Below are 19,608 nucleotides of genomic sequence, written 5' to 3'. Positions count from 1 at the left end.
ATTGCAGATTCTTATACTCTCAGGACAAATGGGGGATCAGATTGGTGGTAATGCTGGTCCTTTTAGAGTAAGTTTCCGTGGCCTTTTTCAGGAGATGGAGTCAGTGCTGGTGACATTTGCTGCTCGTTCAGAGCACAGTACCTCAGATAGCACATTCCTGGTGTTCATGTCTCATGGCCTCCTGGATAGACTCTGTGGGACTGGGCATAGTGCTGAACACCCAGACGTGCTGCCTTATGACACCATCTTTCGGATATTCAACAATCGCAACTGCCCCAGTCTCAAGGACAAGCCTAAGGTCATCATTGTCCAGGCCTGCAGAGGTGGTGAGTTCTGACAGGGAAAATCCAAAGGGCATGAGGGGTTTGCAATGGTTTGTAATGCATGATTTGCTTTTGGGGAAAACAATGCTAGACCACATTCAGTGCAAATGAAGTGAATTAAATTCTTGGGAAACTCCACAGGGTGTTGGTATCACGTGTGACTGTTTTTTCAGCTAAGAAATATCTAATCAATTTAACACAAGGTAAGGGTGAAGGAGATCTTCAGAATCCCTAAATCAAAGTTGAACACAAACATTTAAACCTTGGAATAATGTCATGTTAATGACAGCCCTACTGGCCAATGTCTCACAGGCATGTTGACATTCTCTGGCTTGAGAAGAATTCCCTTGGAAAGTGGGGCTGTTCTATAGGAGCAGCACCCTTTCTGCTCAGGTGTTACTGAAAGGGAAGTGAGTAGGGAGATGTGGGCACTTGGCTTTGCTGTCAACATTTCCTTTGTTTTTGCTGACTTCCAATGGCCTCTTAGCATTTTGGAATCAGTGTTAGGAGGAAAAAGCAGAAATAACCTAGCTAGAAAAAAAAAAAATGGTAACCAGGCTCTTAAATTATGTAGATAACAATTTTAAGTCTTTTGCTCTTCTTAGGAAAGGGGTTTTTCCAGTTGACAGATACTATTACTATTTGCTTAAAAGATGTTGCCACTATTAATTGGCACATTGGGCAAAGACACTAGAGAGAGGCCATGGTATGTATTTGGAGCAAGGCTTTAGTGTGTGAGTGTGTGTGTGTGTATGTGTGTGTGTGTGTGTGTGTGTGTGTGTGTGTGTGTGTGAAATTGGTGAGAGTAAACATTTCAAAAAAATGAGGTAGACCATGTGACAGCCATACTGAGGGAGGCACACAGTTTGCACAAAGTTAATGTCTCTACAGAAAACCGCGGGGAAACCTGGGTCAGTGACTCTCCAGCAGCCGTGATGGACAGCTCTTCACAGTCAGCTGAGAGCCTGGAGGACGATGCTGTTTACAAAGCTCACGTGGAGAAGGACTTCATTGCTTTCTGCTCCTCAACCCCACGTAGGTCGTCCAGTAACAGACAAGGGTTTGTGGGTCTATGGCCCCCTGGGAATGAGTCTATTATAGAATAATGCAATAGTATCCCTGTAGCAGGGACATAAGACACATTGTGAGGGCTTTCAAAACCATTTACATTTATCTTGATCTATTCTATGGAAACAGAGTGTCTATATTTTCCACTTTTTAAAACTGTACTTTTATTATAAGTGGTTCATTTTACAGTCAAAGGTATACCAGATATTAAAACAACCCAATACAAGGAATCTGATCCCCATACATCATTTAAAAAACAAATTACATTCCATTTTCTACCAAATCTGTTTAACATTTTGAGTGGGGTTTTAATGGATCCTGAGATGGCTGCCCTCTGTAAATTACCAACACCATCTCCTTTTCTCCTTGGTTCTCATTAAATGCTCTTTATGTGAATCACTGGAGGGCTCTGCAGGAGGAAATCCTTGAAAGGAGGTATAAAATTATACCCTACCAGGCCTAATAATAGGGATCAGTGTTTAGTCATTGACCTCTAGGTAGCTGTCTTAAGAAGCCCCTTACATTTGAATGTTTTTCTACTTTGCAAATTTTTGTTTTAAGTCTTTTCTTTTTATAACCACTTCATGGGTATTTTTTATTTTCCCTTACCCAAGGAGTTAGGATATTTTTTCCATTAATTTTGGAGACAGCAGAAAGGACTGGGAGGGGAGAGAAGCGAAGGTAGAGAGAGAGAAACATCCATGTGACTGAGACACATCAATTGGTTGCCTCCCACATGCCCCATGACCAGGGGGCAGGGATCAGACCTGCAATCCAGGTAGGTGCCCTTGACCAGGAATGGATCCTGAGACTCTCCAGTGTGCAGACCATGCTGTAACTCAGCAACAGGTAGGGCTCATGTAGGTTTCATTGACATACAAACTGCTGTATATATACTCAATATACATAACACAGCGAGTTTGCACATAATATAAGCCAGTGAAACCATCACCACAATCTATGCCATAATTATATGCCCCTCTCAAGGCTTCCTTTGGATTTGGTCACCTAACTTATTTATGCTATTGTAAAAGACAGTCTGATGTATACCCTGTAAACAACCTGGAAGCCAGGGAGCCATTTTTCTTGCTTACTGTATAAGTGTGGGGAAATTCTTTAATCTGCTGAGTGTCTATTATTTCCTTTGTAAAACGGGATTCTTTCAGTTATCTCTCAAGCTGCTCTTCAAATCCAAGCGAATGAACATGAAGCACATAGTAAGAGTCAGTTCCAATAATATAGTGTAATCATTGTGATATCCTGGTGAGTTATTCTTTTAGTTAAAACCCTGCCAGTTTTTTGTTTTCTTCTCTTTTTGGAAAATTAGCTAATGAAAAGATATGTTTCCCCTAGTCCTGCCAAGTTGATTCCAAAACTATGCTTAAAAAAACACAAAAATTTCATAAAATAAATGTGTGATTAAAAAAAAAAAAAAAAAAAATTCAAGGGCACAGCCCAAGGCTGACCACCCCTTATCTTCCTAGATAACGTGTCCTGGAGAGACCCTAGTACAGGTTCTCTCTTCATCACAAAGCTAATCAGATGCTTCCAACAGTATTCTTGGCGCCTTCACCTCGAGGAAGTATTTCGGAAGGTAAGCTTTTTCCCCCCTGCCTTTTCTAATCGTGTGTGTGTGTGTGTGTGTGTGTGTGTGTGTGTGCAGAAAGCCTTACTCTTATTCTTATTTCAAATGACAATGACAGGCTTTGTCAGGCAAACAAAAGTAGAATAGTGCCTGGTTTCCAAGGGTTGACATCTGATTTAGGAAAAGAAGATGTCAATGCAAAATTGCACTAGATCAAAATAGAACAAAATAATGTAACATGTAAGCTTATTTGTTATGGGCTATACATTTTCTTTAAAGTCAAAGAATGGAAAGTATTTTGAGGTGATTTGTATAGCTTACTTTATTGAAAAAAATATATATTGGGTGTTATTGTACTTGGTAATTATTGCTAACTTGTGACATTGATGTAAATGGCATATTGTGTCATAAATTGACTCAAGACCTTTTTGTGAGAGAGAGATGGATACTAAACAAGTAAGCCAGCAAACGCATGAGTCATTACAGATTGTGAGAGCCTCCATAACACAAAAGACCTAGGGCAGGTGAAAGAAAAAAAGGGAGAAGATATTCCTTGAATGAAGTGGATCAGAATGGAAGACCAAATTCCTTTCTCAACTCAGGAAATTCCTTATTCCCCCTTCTCCTAATTTGTTTTCCTCCATGGTTCCAACCACCACTCATTCTTCAAAAACTTCTGTTTGCTTTTACCTTTACTTACTCACTTGAATGCAAGCTTCATAAAGGCAGAAATTTGCTCAACACCTCAACATGCTGGCACATAGGAATTGATATTAGTTCAATAAATCAATGCATGAATATCAAGACCTCTCTCCCTTTAGGGTATTAAGAGGATGGGGCAGCCAAAACCGGTTTGGCTCAGTGGATAGAGCGTCTGCCTGCAGACTAAAAGGTCCCAGGTTCGATTCCAGTCAAGGGCATGTACCTTGGTTGTGGGCACATCCCCAGTAGGGGGTGTGCAAGAGGCAGCTGATCGATGTTTCTCTCTCATGGTTGTTTCTAGCTTTCTATCCCTCTTTCTTCCTTTCTGTAAAAACTCAATAAAATATATTAAAGAAGAAGAAGATGGGGCAGTAGGGCTGTTTTTTATTTTTATAAAATATATTTTTATTGATTTTGAACAGGAAGGGAGATGGAGAGAGAAATAGAAATATCAATGATGAGAGAGAATCATTGATTGGCTGCTTCCTGCATGCCCCCCTTCCCCCAACTGGGTATTGAGCATTGCCTGAAATTTAACCCAGTATCCTTAAGGCTACAAAGATTCAATTATACACAATAAATAAATCCCAACAAAAATGTCAGCCACCATGGTGCTGGAGAGAGCAGAAGGCATAGGATACCCCAGTGATGGAGGAAGCCAAGCTTTCTGGCATGCCTAGGCCTTTGCTCAAGGATACACGTTCCAATTATAGAAGATAAATAAATCCCATATACCAGGGCTTCTGCTTAGGTCACTGGGGGGCATGGCTGGCCTGAAAACCACCACAGATCCTTGACCTAGGCCACCCCATGTACAAAGGACCCCCACCCTGATCTCGGACACCCTTCAGGGAAAACCATAGGGCTCCCACCCATGCACCAGGCCTCTAGCCTATCTAATAAAAGAGTAATATGCAAATTGGCCATCACTCCAACACACAGGATGGCTGCCCTCATATGGACACAAAATGACCACCACAAGATGGCCAGCAGTGGAGGGACCATATCTGGAAAGAAGAGCAGTTGTGGGCAATCAGGCCAGCAAGGGACGGCAGTTAGGAGTGACCAGGCTGGGAGAGGAAGAAAGTTGAGGGCAACTGGGTCTGCAGGGAAAGGCTGTTGCACAGGGATCCAGGCCTGTCGGGGAGAACAGTTGGGTGGGGTAACCAGGTCTGCAGGTGAAAGGTGAAAACAGTTAGGGTGACCAGGCCTTCAGGGGAGTACACTTAGGGGCAATTAGGCTGGAAGGAGAGTAATTAGGCATCAATCAGGCTGGCAGGGGAGTGGTTAGGGGGTGATAAGGCTGGTAGAGAAAGTGATTGGAGGCAATCAGGAAGGCAGGCAGGCAAGCAGTTGGGAGCCAGCAGTCCTGAATTTTGAGAGGGATGTCCAACTACTCATTTAGGCCTGATCCCTCGAGGGGTGCCAGATTGGAAAGGTTGCAGGCTGGGCTGAGGGACACCCTCCATGCACCAATTTTATATACCAGGCCTCTAGTATTATAGAAAGCTTCATTTCTGTGCAGTTGTACCTCTGAGTTTCCAAGGTCCCATTTCCTTTTGTCCTGTCAAGAAAGAAGTACCATTTTGTTTTCAGCAGATCTGAAATCAGAGCCAGTGTCCAGAGTTTCTATTCAATGTCTCCACAGTCAAATAGAGCATCAACATAGAGTAATTTTTGTTTCCAGTTGTAGTCCATTACATTTGAGGTCCACATGGCTGAGGGACCTGAGCTATGGAGACAACAGAGACATGAATGAATCCAGAGGAGCATGACAGCAAAGAAAGCCACACAAGAGAGCTTCTTTATCTGCTGGTTTATGCATTCCCAAAATGTGTGCAGACTTGCAATGGCCCTGTCAATCTAGCCAAATCCATTGCTCCCCAGGCTTCATTGACAAGCTCTTTCCCTTGTCATACCAACTGTGCATATGTGCCTTCATCTTCCATTTCATAGCTCCCTTCCTCCAGTGGTCCACAGGGAATGGGCCTGTGAAATTGCAGCTTCCTGGTGAAGCTGCCTAAATAGCATGCCTAAAGTATCTTGTCTCTCCCCTCTGCTCCTTTTTTATTGTTAATACCTAGTGAATTGCAATGATATTAATAGAATCTCATTTATATCTCCATGACAAAAAAAACTAGAGGGTAAGCTTGTTGGATAGGATGTGAAAGTTGTTGTGCTCAGGTTTTAGAAACAATATTTAAGTTTGTGCCTTATTGAATTCAAGATTAACCTTGGATGTTGAAGGTAGAGCATTTTTGAGATCCAGTTTTCATGAATTTACTCCAGGACATCAGTTAAGATTTGTAGACCTGAAATCCAAAATAAGAAAGTGAAGTTTGAAAGGCCTTGGGTTAGGCATGAGGTGCTTATTTGGAGATAAAGAGTAATTCTGACATGGGGAGCTACTTCTAAACATAGGGTTAACAGTGACAGAGAGTTAGAATGTCCATTAGCTTGGTCCCATCATTCCCAGAATTGTTTTGGCTCATGGTGCAAAATGTTTCCCAAGAGTGGAAGAGTTAAATTTCATCTAGAACCTCTTTTTTTCTTTCTTTTAAAGGTACAACAATCATTTGAAAAGCCAGATGTTAGAGCCCAGATGCCCACCATTGAACGAGTATCCATGTCAAGACATTTCTACCTCTTTCCTGGCAATTGAAAATAGTAAGGATTAAAGTTGTTGACATGTATAATAAATGGGAAAGTGATATTGGTGGTGAGGTTCAATGCCTAATGACAGCCAATTGCTTGAGTAGTCAAATTAATGTTGCTTATTGATGTACTTTAGTGACTAGATGTTATTTTTTTCTCTACTTATATGAATATGGATCATCCTCATCTAGATAATCAGTTAATAAGTCTGCCAATCAAGGAGATAAATCATACTAAGACAGGAAGTAATAAACAATCAGGTTAGTAGTTAATAAAACAGAAATATACTCATACTTCCATTGTTACTTGATATTTTTCTCTCTCTCACCACACACACACACATACACACACACACACACACACACACACACACACACACACACCCTGAGTTACCAAATATTGCCTCAGATCCTGAAAAACAAAAATAAATAAATAAATAAATAAATAAATAAATAAACAAAAAAAAAAATAGATAACGAACAGGTAGCAGGACATTGGTCCTATAAGTGCAGACATCACATTACTGAGTTTGAGCTCCTATTTTCAAGACAGTATAAAATATACCCTGAAGTGTAATTCTTGTGTTGATGTAGATTCTGACTCCCTGACTGTTCTCACAATGTAGATTGCAGAGTATGCTCTCAGATCCTTAATTTCTGCTCTGAAATCCTTTCAAGCACCCATGGTAACACACATTTATTGTTTTTTGATAAATATATCTTAGAGTGGGTCCAAGGAATTTAAATCCAGCTATTATTTCACTCACTCATAAGAGTTTAATATTACACTATAATGTAAGTATATTGTTAATCTCTTTTTCAACAGCATGATTAAAATTATATTTTATAATAAAGTTTATCTCATTACTTTAAATCTTTACCCACAATCTTCCACTACTGGTTTGTGATTCCCAGGTAGAATAATTGCATTGATGGTTCATCAGAATAGCATTTATTGCCTAATTAGTATTAGAAAACCACATTAGGGATTGAGCTAGTTGACTAATATTTATCAAGCACTTACTATATTCCAAATTCTGTTCTATAATATTGAAATATACAAGTATACAAAATAAATGAAAGCTTTGCTTCAGAAAGCTCATACTCTAGTAAGTGGTGACAGACTATAAATACACAAACAAGTAAATATATGTGAGAATGATAAAAGCTAAGAAGAAAATAAATTGATAAAATGATAAAAGAGATGGGTGTTGTACTTGCTGTAATATATGGATTATTTGAGAAAGACTCCTTTGAAGAGATAAAATAAATCAGAACAGAGAGCAGGGCAGTGAACCTTGTGATTCATTGCAGAACAGTGTTCTAGCACCCCTAGGACTAGCAAGTACAAATGCCCTGAGGCAGAAATGTGCTTCACATCTTTAAATACCTGCCAAAAGGCAGTGCACTGGGGGGAATGGCAGGCACATTCAGAAAATGGTGAAAAGTCTGGTCACATGGGCTTGGTGATCACATGGTAACTTCTAAAATTGTCATCCTGGATGAGATAGGAAAGCCTTTGAGTTCTTGTGAACAGAGAAATGAGAATTAATTAGATTTACGAACAACACTTTGTGAACTGTTGGTGAATATACTGTAAGGGTCACAGAAGTAAAGGAAGTGGCAAAAGCACATAGAAGAGGATGAAAGGGGAATGATGGTCAGGGGTGGGTTGAAGGCTTCTGGGAATTACTATCCTCACCTTCTGTATTTTGTGTTTTGTTTTTTAATTATTTTCCCTTCTTTTACAGGGAATTACAGTCAGTCCTGCCCTTCTTTACCAAATTCTCGAAGCACCTTTACCAGTATGGAATACATATTTAAACTTTTGTATTTAAATAAAAAATGAAAACACATAGAGTGTGTCTTTGGGTCCGTTAATAGACTGGCATTTCAATGAAAAGGTGGGTGTGTGGAAATGAAGTGGAGTGAGCTATCTGCATTTTCCAGCTTAGGACTCATGCACTACCTGCATTTCCCTGAGTGCAGAGAGCTGGCCGTGTCTGTCCCTCAGCAGCTGTGCCTAGGTGGAAGACAGGAACTGTAACCTGGTCAGCACCTCAGCTGTATCCTCATCCAATCCACGTCCAGTGTGGTTCAGAGAAGTTTTTAATTTATTATTAAACCAACATCATAGATTCAGAGATATTTTTCATCACTAAACCATGAATTTACAAAATTAGTCCTATGTATCTTTCTATCAGTATATTAACTTTCTTATTTTCTTTCCATATGATTGCGTATTTCCAAACTTCTGCAACATTTTATTCTTTAACAAGCTCTTGGATATTGTCTAAAATAATTTGGCACCTGGTTCAAGATGGCAAGACCATACAGTATTTGAATAGAAATACAAATATCATCATATAAAAAAATGGAAAGAGAATGGGGAGTGTCAGCAAAGGGAGAGAGAATATTAAAATTTCTGGAAAGGTGAACATTGGTAGAGGAATTTTCCCACCATGATTATCAGAGCTACTAAGTAAGGATATGTACTACTTCTATTATATATAACCATAGAATATTGAGTAAATATTTGAGTACATAGCTGAAATGAATTAAAATAAGATATTCTCAGTTTCAAATATAACAATAATTATTAATATATATTAAAATATTAATAATTTAACTATAATATTTAATATTAATTCTATATTAATATTAATTTTAATAATTTTGATTACTGTAAAGGATTTTATATTTAAGAAACCAATTTGACCATCACAGCAACCCTGTAATGTAATCACTATCAATATCTCCATTCTACTGATAATAAAACAAAGTAATACAGAGTTTAAATGATTTGCCAAAAGTCACTCAGTTAGTAGATGGATACACCATGATTTGAACTCAATTTGACTTTCTCTAGAATCTGAGTTATTGACCATTGTTGTGTATTATGTCTGCAAAATCATGAAAAACAGAAACTATACGAGTTCTGAATTGTAAGGTTTAATTGACTTATGAAATGTAATGTTAATTTATACTACAAAGATTCATAATATTTATATTCCTGGACTTGGCTGTCTGTATAGAAACATGAAACACAACACAAAGATCTAAAAACACATATTATGAAGCATTCATTCTTCTACTGTGTGGTAATATTAAAAATCCAATAACATAAAGATTTTCACACATCACTATACAGTTGGAAGAAACACACACACATGCACATATATATTAATATTGCATATATATACTAGCTGCATACACGTGTAAGCATATAAAAACAAGATAAGCATTAGACATGATGACTTAGAAAAATACTGAATGAACCAATAGGAAAATACTAAAATGAAAAGAGATCTTAAAACAAAAATCATTGAGATGTCCTGAAACAAACAAAAAATTTGAACAGATCAAGAAAAGCAAAAGTTGATCTAAAAAAATTCTAATAGCAGACATTCAGTAAGATTGAGTATAAAAAATAAGAATTAGTAGAAACACAATATTTGAGATAAAAATGAACTATAAATACAAATTAACATAATATAGTAAAATTATAAAATTGTCGGCCATACATAATATAGATGAATGTTTAGAAAAGGTAAAGTAACAAAATTAACCCATGAAGAAATAAAAAGACAAATGTATCAATAAACATTAAACAACTTATTTTTTGTATATATCTTTGCAAAAAAAAAAAGTTAACAGACATGAATAGATAAATAATAATTAAATATATTGTAAAACCTCTAAGAAAGTTCTGAGCATAACTTTATATAAATAGTTCCATGTAATAAAAATAGAAGTGACTTCTTTAAATTCATTTATGAGGCTAGTACAAAACTGATACAAAACTAGAGAATGGAGGCAAAGTTAGAAAAACATAATCTGATTCTTAGAAACATTGATCTAAACATTCTAAATAAGGTGTTGGCAAAACAGAGCCAAATATTTTAATAATAATAATTTTGAGCCAGTTTGTATTTGCTCTGGGAATATAGTTATAGTTGAATAACAGAAATATTTATGGTTGCAATACTCAAATTAAGAGATTAAAGAAAAAAAACTATATTTTAAGATGTTTAAGAAAGCATTTAATGATATTCATATTTCATTAGTGAGTTAAAATTAAACCGTATATATGTAGGAAGAAAAGCAATTCCTAAATTTAACAGCATGTACCTAATAAAAGCTTAATAGTAAAATAAAAAAAAAAGAGAAAAAACAATATGAGAAAATACAGGGTGTCCCTCAAAAATGTATATTTACATTTGATAGCTCACTTTTGAAAATGAAATAAGCATTGCCTTTATAATTGTTCAAGTATGTGTATACATTTTTGGGAAAACCCTATATATATATATCCTTCTAGTGCAGAAATATTACAGAATTATCCTATCTAGTCACTCCAACACACAAGATGGCTGCCCCCATGTGGTCAAAGATGTCTTCCCCCCATGGGGACACAAGATGGCCACCAAAAAATGGCCTGCAAAAGAGGGCAGTTGTGGGCTATCAGGCCAGCAGGGAAAGACAGTTAGGGGTCACCAAGCTGGCAGAGAAAAGCAGTTGGATGAGACCAGGCCTGCAGGGGAGGGCAGTTGGGGGGAGGACTAAGCCTATAGGGGAGGGCAGTTAGGGATGACTGAGCTATCAGAGGAGGGCAGTTGGGGGAAACCAAGCCTGCATGGGAACACAGTTATGTGAGTCCCAGGCCAGCAGGGGAGTGCAGTTAGGGATGACCAGGCCAGAAGGGGAGGGAAGTTAGGGGCAATCAGGCAGGCAGGGGAGCAGTTAAGTGTTGATCAGGTTTGCAGGGGAGTGATTAAGGGGTGATTAGGTTTGCAGGCAGAAGCAGTTAGGGGCAATCAGGCAAGTAGGCAGGTGAGCAGTTGGCAGCCAGCAGTTCAGGATAGTGAGAGAGATATCTGACTGCCCATTTAGGCCCAATCCGGATGGGACATCCCTCAAGGAACCCAAGATTGAAGAGGGTATAGGCAGGGCTGAGGGACACACACATAATAATAAATGGCCAAGAGGAGTTACTACCAAAACAACCAAAAAACTGGTAATCATGAGAGGTCCTCCATCATAATTGGTGATATGGCTGGTCCATACACTGATAGCCCAGCACCCCAGAGGGAACCCCCACTGTAAATAGGAGCGTGATCTGTCTGCAAAACACTGGTGGCCCCTCGCCCAGGCTGGGGCGGGTCTGAGGGCTGGGTGTGTGGTGCAATCATTTAAAAATAAAGACAGATGCGCTGGTGCTTGGAGGTGCCTCCCTGCACTGTGCCTGGCCTCCACCCCCACCCCAGGCAGAGCCCCAGCCTTAGCAGCTTGGTGGGTGAGGGCCTTGTGGCCCCAGACCCAGGCACTGGAGGGGTGGAGTGGGTCCCCCTGCAGCCACTGTAGGGATGCCAGTTAACTTTGCTGGGGAGGCCGGCGGGCTCTGCTGTGTCAGAGCAGCCTGGTTATGCCCTGACCAGGGTGTGCGGGCACTCACACATGGGGGGCATGTGCTGGGAGCACGGAACAGGCATCATATGGACATTTGGGCATGAAAAGGTTTGCACACATTTTGGTGTGCATAAATACAAATACTTCTTTGAAGCTTACCTGGAAAGGTGCTTTATCTGTATTAGGCAGTTTTCAAAATGGAATCCAGAGCAAGGGATCTGTAGTGAAAACACACACACAAGAAAAGGTTCTTGATACTAAACACAAAGCTATAATTGAAGTGTTCATGCCCAAATGTACTGTTTATCAAACATGGTGATATTTACTGTCTGGTGAGTCTGTTCGAAGAGTTTGGTCAATCACTACTCATTACACAAAAATAAAATGATGTAATTATGTGATTACTAAATATATACTTTTAAGCAAAAGTAGTTTACCTTTTTGTGTATTTTTTGCACGTGTGTAGCACATCAAGACTGTTTACAAAGTATAACTTGGATGATGTGACAATATGGTTGAGGAAGAGGGAGTGACCGGTTGTTTATAAAAAATAGGCACCTTACATTTTAAGACAAATGTGTTAACTTAAAATCTTCAGAAGGCTGGGTCAGGGGTCTTTTCAGACCTTTGCAGAGGCCCAAGACATAAAAAAGCAGCTACCCTTTTAGGATGTGGCCTAAAGGAAACCTGTTATTTTCAGTTATCACTGTCTTCAAAGTAAAATATCATTTTTGCAGCATTTTTATGTGAGGGTTGTTTTTGTCCATACTTTTGCTACAGTATTTGAACTAGGTGCCATCATCTTAAACAATAGCTTTTTTTCTCAATATGAGACACTTAAATTTTCACACACACCCCAAAAATGTTTATTTGAAGTAACTTATGCATCTGGACTCTGGGTGGCCTAATAAGCTCAGTGATTAGACAGGTGTTTTTATAGCCAAGGTCAAAGGCTCTTTCCCCTGATTAGCCCTTGAGGGGGGAGCAGCCAGAGGCTTTCCTGACCAGCATAGGGAAAGGGGGGAGGGGCAGGAAAACCATTAGAGGAAAAGGAGTGGGATTGGAAACTCCCTCCCAATCACTCTTAAGAGAGTTCAAACAATGCCAGTAGTGGAGGACAGGTGGGCGGGATGGCGGACTACCTTGTTGTTGGCCAAAGAACCAGAATGACTTGTCCAGCAGTAACTATGATGAGAACTGACCACCAGGGGGCAGATGATCAATGCAGAAGCCACCCCCTGTGGTCAGTGTACTCCCACAGCCAACTGCCTGTGGTTTGCCAACCTCCCCCAGTCCCTCTCCATGGTTAGCCAACCTCCCTCAGTCCCTCCACCCCAGCCAGCCAGCTAACCTCTCAGAGTCTTCACCCAGCAAGTCCAAATGGGGCTGGCCAGCCACCCTCTCACACTCTGTCTTACTGGCCAGTCCCTCCTCCTGGTTGTACCATCCCCCTGGCCAGCCAGCCTCTATCCATGGAGATCAGGGCTGGCCAACCTCTTTTGGTCCCTCCCTCCAGTTGGTTTCTCCCCCCAGTTGGCCAGGCAACTTCCCATAGTCTTTCCCCTCAAGCCAGCCCAGCCCCAATCTGATCTGGGCTAGAGGGCCATATCGACCCTTTTCATTTGACAAGCATAAGGACCCCATCCATGCGTGAATTCATGCACCAGGCCTTAAGTCATTAAATAAAATGTAAAAAAATAGCTGTTTTAAATGTTGCACTAGATTTCCAAGAAAATAAAATTAAAAGTAAAATAAAAATGTTTAGAGCACAAGAAAGTATTTACTCTACTGTTGATTCCCAGTATTTTTATATGTCCTTCCATTATTCCTGGAAAACATGTATGGATTCACTGAAATATCTCACTTAAAATTTTTTTAAATCATTTTTTTCATTACAGTTGGCATACAGTATTATGTTGCTTTCAGGAGTACACTCCAGTGATTAGACATTCTATAACTTACTAAGTGATAATCCCAATAAATATCACTCCCTTATGATACCATGAATATTATTGAGCCCTGCTGGTGTTCCTCAGTGGATAAAGCGTTAGCCTGAGCACCAAACAGTCTCAGGGTCAGTTCTGGTCAAGGTCACATACTTAGCTTGCGTGTTCATCCCTGGCCCTAGTCAGGGACTATATGGGAAACAACCAATCAACGTGTCTCTTTCACACTGATCTCTCTCTGTCTTTCTCTCTCTCTCTCTCTCTGTCTTGTCCTCTCCTTCCCACTCTTCTACTCTTTCTAAAAGCAATTGAATAAAACAAAATCCATAGATGAGGACTTAAAATATTTTTAATATAACATTATTAACTATATCCCCTGTGCTGTACTTTACATCCCATGTCCCATGACTTTTCTGTAACAACCAGTTTGTACTTCCTGATCAATTCACCTTTTTCACCCATTCCCAAAACCTCCTCCCATCTAGAATCCATCAAAATGTTCTCTATATCTATAAGTCTGTTTCTAATTCTGCCTTGTTATTTATTCTGTTATTTTAGATTCAATTGTTGATAATTATGTATTTATTGTCATTTTATTGTTCAGATATTTTTATCTTGTTTTCTTCTTCTTTTTTAAAAAACAGCCTTCAATATTTTGCTTAATACTTACTGGTTTGGTGGTGCTGAACTCCTTTAGCTTTTTCTTATGTGAGAAGCACTGTGTATGTCCTTCTATTCTAAATGATAGTTTTTCTGTATAGAGTAATCTTGGTTATAGTCTTTGGTTTTCATCATTTTGAATATTTTTTGCCCATCCACTCTGGCCTGCAAAGTTTCTATTGAGAAATCATTTGATAATCTTATGGGAGCTCCCTGGTAGGCAATGGATTGCTTTTCTCTTGCAGGTTGTAAGATTCTGTCTTTATCTTTAACCTTTGTCATTTTAATTATGATGTGTTTTGGTGGGCCTTTTGGGTTCATCTTGTTTATGACTCTGTACTTCCTGGACTTGTATGTCTATTTCTTTCATCTGGATAGAAAATATTTCTGTCATTCTTTTTCAAAAAGATTTTCAATTTCTTTCTCTCTCCTTTTTCCTTTCTGAAACCCCATGATGTGAATGTTGGTACACTTGAAGTTTTCTGAGATGGTACCTATATTTTATTATATTAATTAATTAATTGATTTTTTTTTTACTGTTGTGATTGGGTGTTTATTTTTCTATTTTCACATTCCAAATTGACAATTTGATACTCTGCTTCATCTATTTCACAGCTGATTTCGTGTAAATTAGGGGTGTCGAACTCAATCAGAGAAGGGGTCAAAATCTAAAATCCAGCCTAAATCGCGGGCCGAATGGTTTACTGAACAGTCATAAACTGTCATTGTGATGGAAATGCAGCGGAGTGCAGTGATGACAGCACGGTGCAGGTCACATTGCAAGGCCTGGCGGGAAGGATTTGGCCCGCGGGCCTTGTGTTTGACACATGTGGTGTAAATCATGTAATTTCAGTTGGTGTAACATTAATTTCTGCCTGATTTTTTTCATTTTTCCATGTTTTTTTGTGTTTTTTGTTTGTGTATTTTTTGTTTGTTTGTTGTTGTTTTTTTTGTGTGTGTGTGTGTGTGTGTGTGTGTGTGTTTCATGCTGCTTAAGTTCTTACTAAGTTCCTTATACTCACTAAGTTTCTAGAGCATTGTATTAAATTCTGTATCTGGTAGTTTGCTTGCTTGCATTTATTTAGTTCTTTTCTTGGATATTTCTCCTGTAATTTTACTTGTGATTTGTTCCTTTGTATCCCCATTTTGGCTGCTTCTCTTTATGTTTTAGGTAGAGCTGTAATTAGTAGAGTGGTGTTGTATAGTAGTTGTCATGTAAGGTCCAGTGGCACTGCCTCCACAGTAACCCAAGATAGGTGCTCTAAGTACACACCTCTTCAGTTAAAGTTGAGTCTTAATTACTTTTTGTTGCCCCTTAGAGGACCAGCTGCCACTATAGCAGAGGTGTGGATCCTACAGAATAGGAGTTCATTCAGTGAGGCTTTGGTGCCCACTAAGTCTGCTGGTGATTGTGTCCCTTATGGAGTAGAGTGTGTTGTAAGCCAGTGTAGTTTGAAGCTGTTGGCTGGGTACACTGGCTCTAGGGTCTCCCAAGAGATGCAAAATCAGTGATTGCCTCTGCCCTACCTTGGGCCACCCAACACATGCCACAGAATAATCTGCAAATAGTTGTTACTTGTGCTGGGCTTGAAGGTGCTTAAGAGAGGGCACATGTGAACCAGGGCCAGCTATTGCTAGTGCTAGGCCTGGGGCCACATATAAAGTGGTACAGTGTATGCAGAGGCATGATGCTGCTTATTAGAGAGTTGTTAGAAATGTCTGAAGCATAAGACAAAAGTGGACACATTTATGAAAAAGCCACTGGAAACAAATCAACAAATGACAAGTGTTGGCGAGGTTGCGGAGAAAAAGGAACCCTCGTGCACTGCTGATGGGACTGCAGACTGGTGCAACCACTGTGGAGAACAGTGTGGAGTTTCCTCAAAAAACTGAAAATGGAACTCCCATTTGACCCAGTAATCTCACTCCTAGGAATATATCCCAAGAAACTAGAAACACCAATCAGAAAGGATATATGCACCCCTATGTTCATAGCAGCACAATCTGCAATAGCTAGAATTTGGAAACAGCCTAAGTGCCCGTCAGCAGAGGATTGGATAAAAAATCTATGGTACATTTACACAATGGAATACTATGCTGCCATAAAAAAGAAGGAATTCTCATCATTTGCAGCAACCTGAATAGAATTAGAGAACATCAATGCTGAGTGAAATAAGCCAGTCAATGAAAGAGAAATACCACATGACCTCACTCATTTATGGATATTAAAGAACATTATAAACTGATGATCCAAAAGACAGATAAAAAGACAGTAAAGCAACAAGCAGACTGTCAAATTACAGCTGGGAGGGTAGGGATATCTGGGGGAGATAAGAGATCAACCGAAGGACTTGTATACATGCATATAAGTACAACCAATGGACACAAAACTCTGGGGAGGGAGGGTATGTATGGGAGGGGGGGCAATGTTAAGATATGTACACAGATAATAATTTAATAAAAATATTTAAAAAAAAGAAAAGGAAAAGCCACTAGAAATGACATGGGGGTGGGACGCTGGCAGAAGTTGGGTATGGTGAGATAAAGGGAATAGACAGGGCAGGGCAGACAGTGTGAGGCGGGTTAATGAAGATTCAGATATGGTGCCTGCAGGCTCTGTGGAAGGGGTCTCAGAAAAGAAACAATGTCCTCTGCCAGTGCTTCCTCTGGCAGAAAGCTGCCCACACCTCTCACTCTGATGCCAGACAATTCAGTTCCTTCCTGTATGTCCCTGATGACTTTCAAGCTGTTGTCCCTGAAAATTTAGAACCAGTGAATCCTGGTAGGGTTACTCACAGTCCATTTAAAAGGAACTGCTTAGGACTCCAGAAGCCCTCCATGTCATTCAGCCACAATCTCCACTGGACTTCATAGCCTGAAGTAAGGGGAACGTCTCTTCTTGCCACTGGAATCCTGGGCTGCAGGCCTTGGTATGTCCGCGGGACCCCTTGATTCTCAGAGCGGACCTCTGCAGACAGATATCCTTCCTCATCTGCTCTATGTGGGAATGCGACCAGCCTGTTCTGTGTGGGAATGCGACCAGGCCCGCTCCTACCAGTCTTGATGTGGTTCTTCTTTAAACCCCTAATTTAGGATTTTCATTCAGCTAGATTTCAGATTGCTCTGAATGATGGTTGTTCTGTAGTTTAGTAGTAATTTTATGTGATTGTGGGAGGATTTGAGAACCACATTTACCTATGTGGCCACCTTGATCAGAATTCTTTATTGAAATCTCTTAGAATTAATAATAAAGTCCCCACATTTGTAAGAATTTTGATAAATATATAACATTAATACCATTTTCTATTCAAAAGACTTACAAGTAGAAATTATTTTTGCTTTTTCAGCCTCTATTTGCAATAGCAATAAACATTACAAAGTACTTAAAGAAATTGTAAACAAATAGTTACAAAGAATATATGGAAAACTACTTTAAGAAATTAGAGTGACATAGGTAAAGATTTAGCTAGCATGAGGGATATGCCACATCATTAAGAAGAAAAGTGTAATGTTTTTAATTTTATGCAAACTAATCTATAAACACAACAGAGTGCCAAAGAAAATTTAACCATGTGTTTTTTTTAACTTGACAAATTATCTGTACTCTTTGTTTAGAAGGTTAAGTAGTAACAATATCTAAGAAAAAAAAATAATTAAAAAGTGGTTGGGAGATTGCCCGAAAACAAATCATAAGATCTGCTTGGCACATGGGTAGACAAATAGACACATACGAAAGGTTGGAAATGAATAATATAAAACATGTCATGTTGCAGAGATAAAATAATGAGGGACTGAAGATATTATTTTATAGACACCCACACACACACACACACACACACACACACACACACACACACACTTTGTATCTGAAGCCATACACAAAAGAATATACTAGATGGAGTAAAGACCTAAATATAAATAGCAAATCCTTCAAGTTATCAGGAGAAAAAATATAGAAAAATATCTATACTAATAAAAGCCTACATGGCAAAGTGTTTAGGGGCAATCAGGCAGGCAGGCAGGAGAGCTGTTAGGAGTGAGTGGTCCTGGATTGTGAGAGGGATTTCCAAGTTCTGGTTTAGGTCTGATCCATAAATCCCTTAAGGGGTCCCAGATGGAGAGGGTGCAGATAGGGCTAAGGGACATTCCCCCGTGTGAGAATTTCAAGCACTTGGCCTCTAGTATTTATGATATTTAGCTAGGGAAATTTTTCAACAAGATTCAGAAAGCACATTAAGAAACAGATGAATTAATTGAATATAAAATTTACAGAACTGTGTACAATGTTAGACTTTGTATTAATGGTACCATGAGTATAGCTATATTTCTGAATGCATCAAAAATTTTACATTAAATAAATGCAATGTTTTATATATAAAGTAGAGGCTCAGCACATGAAATTCTTAAGCTGGTATGGTCCCAAGGCCTAGCCTTGGACCACTGCCATCCTCCCTGGTGCCCTCAGCCAGCCCCGACCCCCACTGTGACCAACCCACAGTTCCCCATTTGCCATCAGGTAATCAGAGCCTGCTGGCCAGGGGGAGGAACTGAGAGGTGGGCCATTCCACCCCCTCGCCAGCCCCGCCCCAGTCATAGGTTTCCCTCTGTGTGTGAGTTGACTGGTGGGTTCGGGACCTTGGCCTGGTGCCACCCATGTCCCCCACCACAAATCCTGGTTCCCTATTTGCTATTGGGTGATTGAGGCCTGCTGGCCTAGGTAAGAAACCAAAAGGGTCAATGTACCTCATAGTGACTGGAGGAGCAGTCATTCTGGTTGTTCCACCATTAGGATCAACTTGCATATTAACCTTTTATAATATTATATAGGATAGAGTCCCAATGCACTGTTGGGGGCCAGCTGGTCCATCCATATGGGTTCCTGGATAGGGGTGGGGGTCCCTGCTGTGCTGAGAGCTGGCCCAATAAGGGTTTTGAAGGATGGCCATTCTCCCAATCAGGGTGGAGGTCCCCTTGGAAAGCTGGGCCAGCTGTGGCAAGGGGCCATGGTGGGTTTTCAGGCTGGTCATGCCCCCAATCGAGGTGGGGGTTCCTACGGGGGGGTGAGGGAGGCTCACTGGCTGAAATGCTACCTCAGCATATTTCAACTCATCAGTGTATAGCTCTGGCTTGTAGAGAAACCCTCATGTGAAATCCTTAAGGCATTTCAGAAATAAATGAATAAATATAAATGTATACAGGAAATGAAACACATGCAATTGCTGCTTCCCTACAACAAGCTTCCCTGTGTCCCTGTGCCAAGG

The 19,608-nt window shown here is 39.8% G+C and overlaps 1 protein-coding gene across 1 annotated transcript in view; it reads left to right on the top strand.

The window, feature by feature from the left end:
• The window catches only part of LOC118713781, a 32,083-nt gene extending 23,893 nt beyond the window's left edge, over positions 1-8,190 (top strand). The window contains exons 15-19 of the mRNA XM_036428667.2: positions 92-326; positions 1,215-1,358; positions 2,876-2,985; positions 6,242-6,368; positions 8,084-8,190. Coding sequence (XP_036284560.1) covers positions 92-326; positions 1,215-1,358; positions 2,876-2,985; positions 6,242-6,340 — 588 coding nt within the window. The 3' untranslated portion in view covers positions 6,341-6,368; positions 8,084-8,190. The remainder of the gene's footprint in view (positions 1-91; positions 327-1,214; positions 1,359-2,875; positions 2,986-6,241; positions 6,369-8,083) is intronic.
• The last annotated feature ends 11,418 nt before the right edge of the window (positions 8,191-19,608 follow it).

This window comes from Pipistrellus kuhlii, unplaced genomic scaffold, assembly GCF_014108245.1.
Source record: "Pipistrellus kuhlii isolate mPipKuh1 unplaced genomic scaffold, mPipKuh1.p scaffold_m20_p_9, whole genome shotgun sequence".
Lineage (NCBI taxonomy): Eukaryota > Metazoa > Chordata > Mammalia > Chiroptera > Vespertilionidae > Pipistrellus > Pipistrellus kuhlii.
The sequence above is the reverse complement of the archived record's forward strand: the minus strand, read 5'-3'. Positions and strand labels throughout refer to the sequence as shown.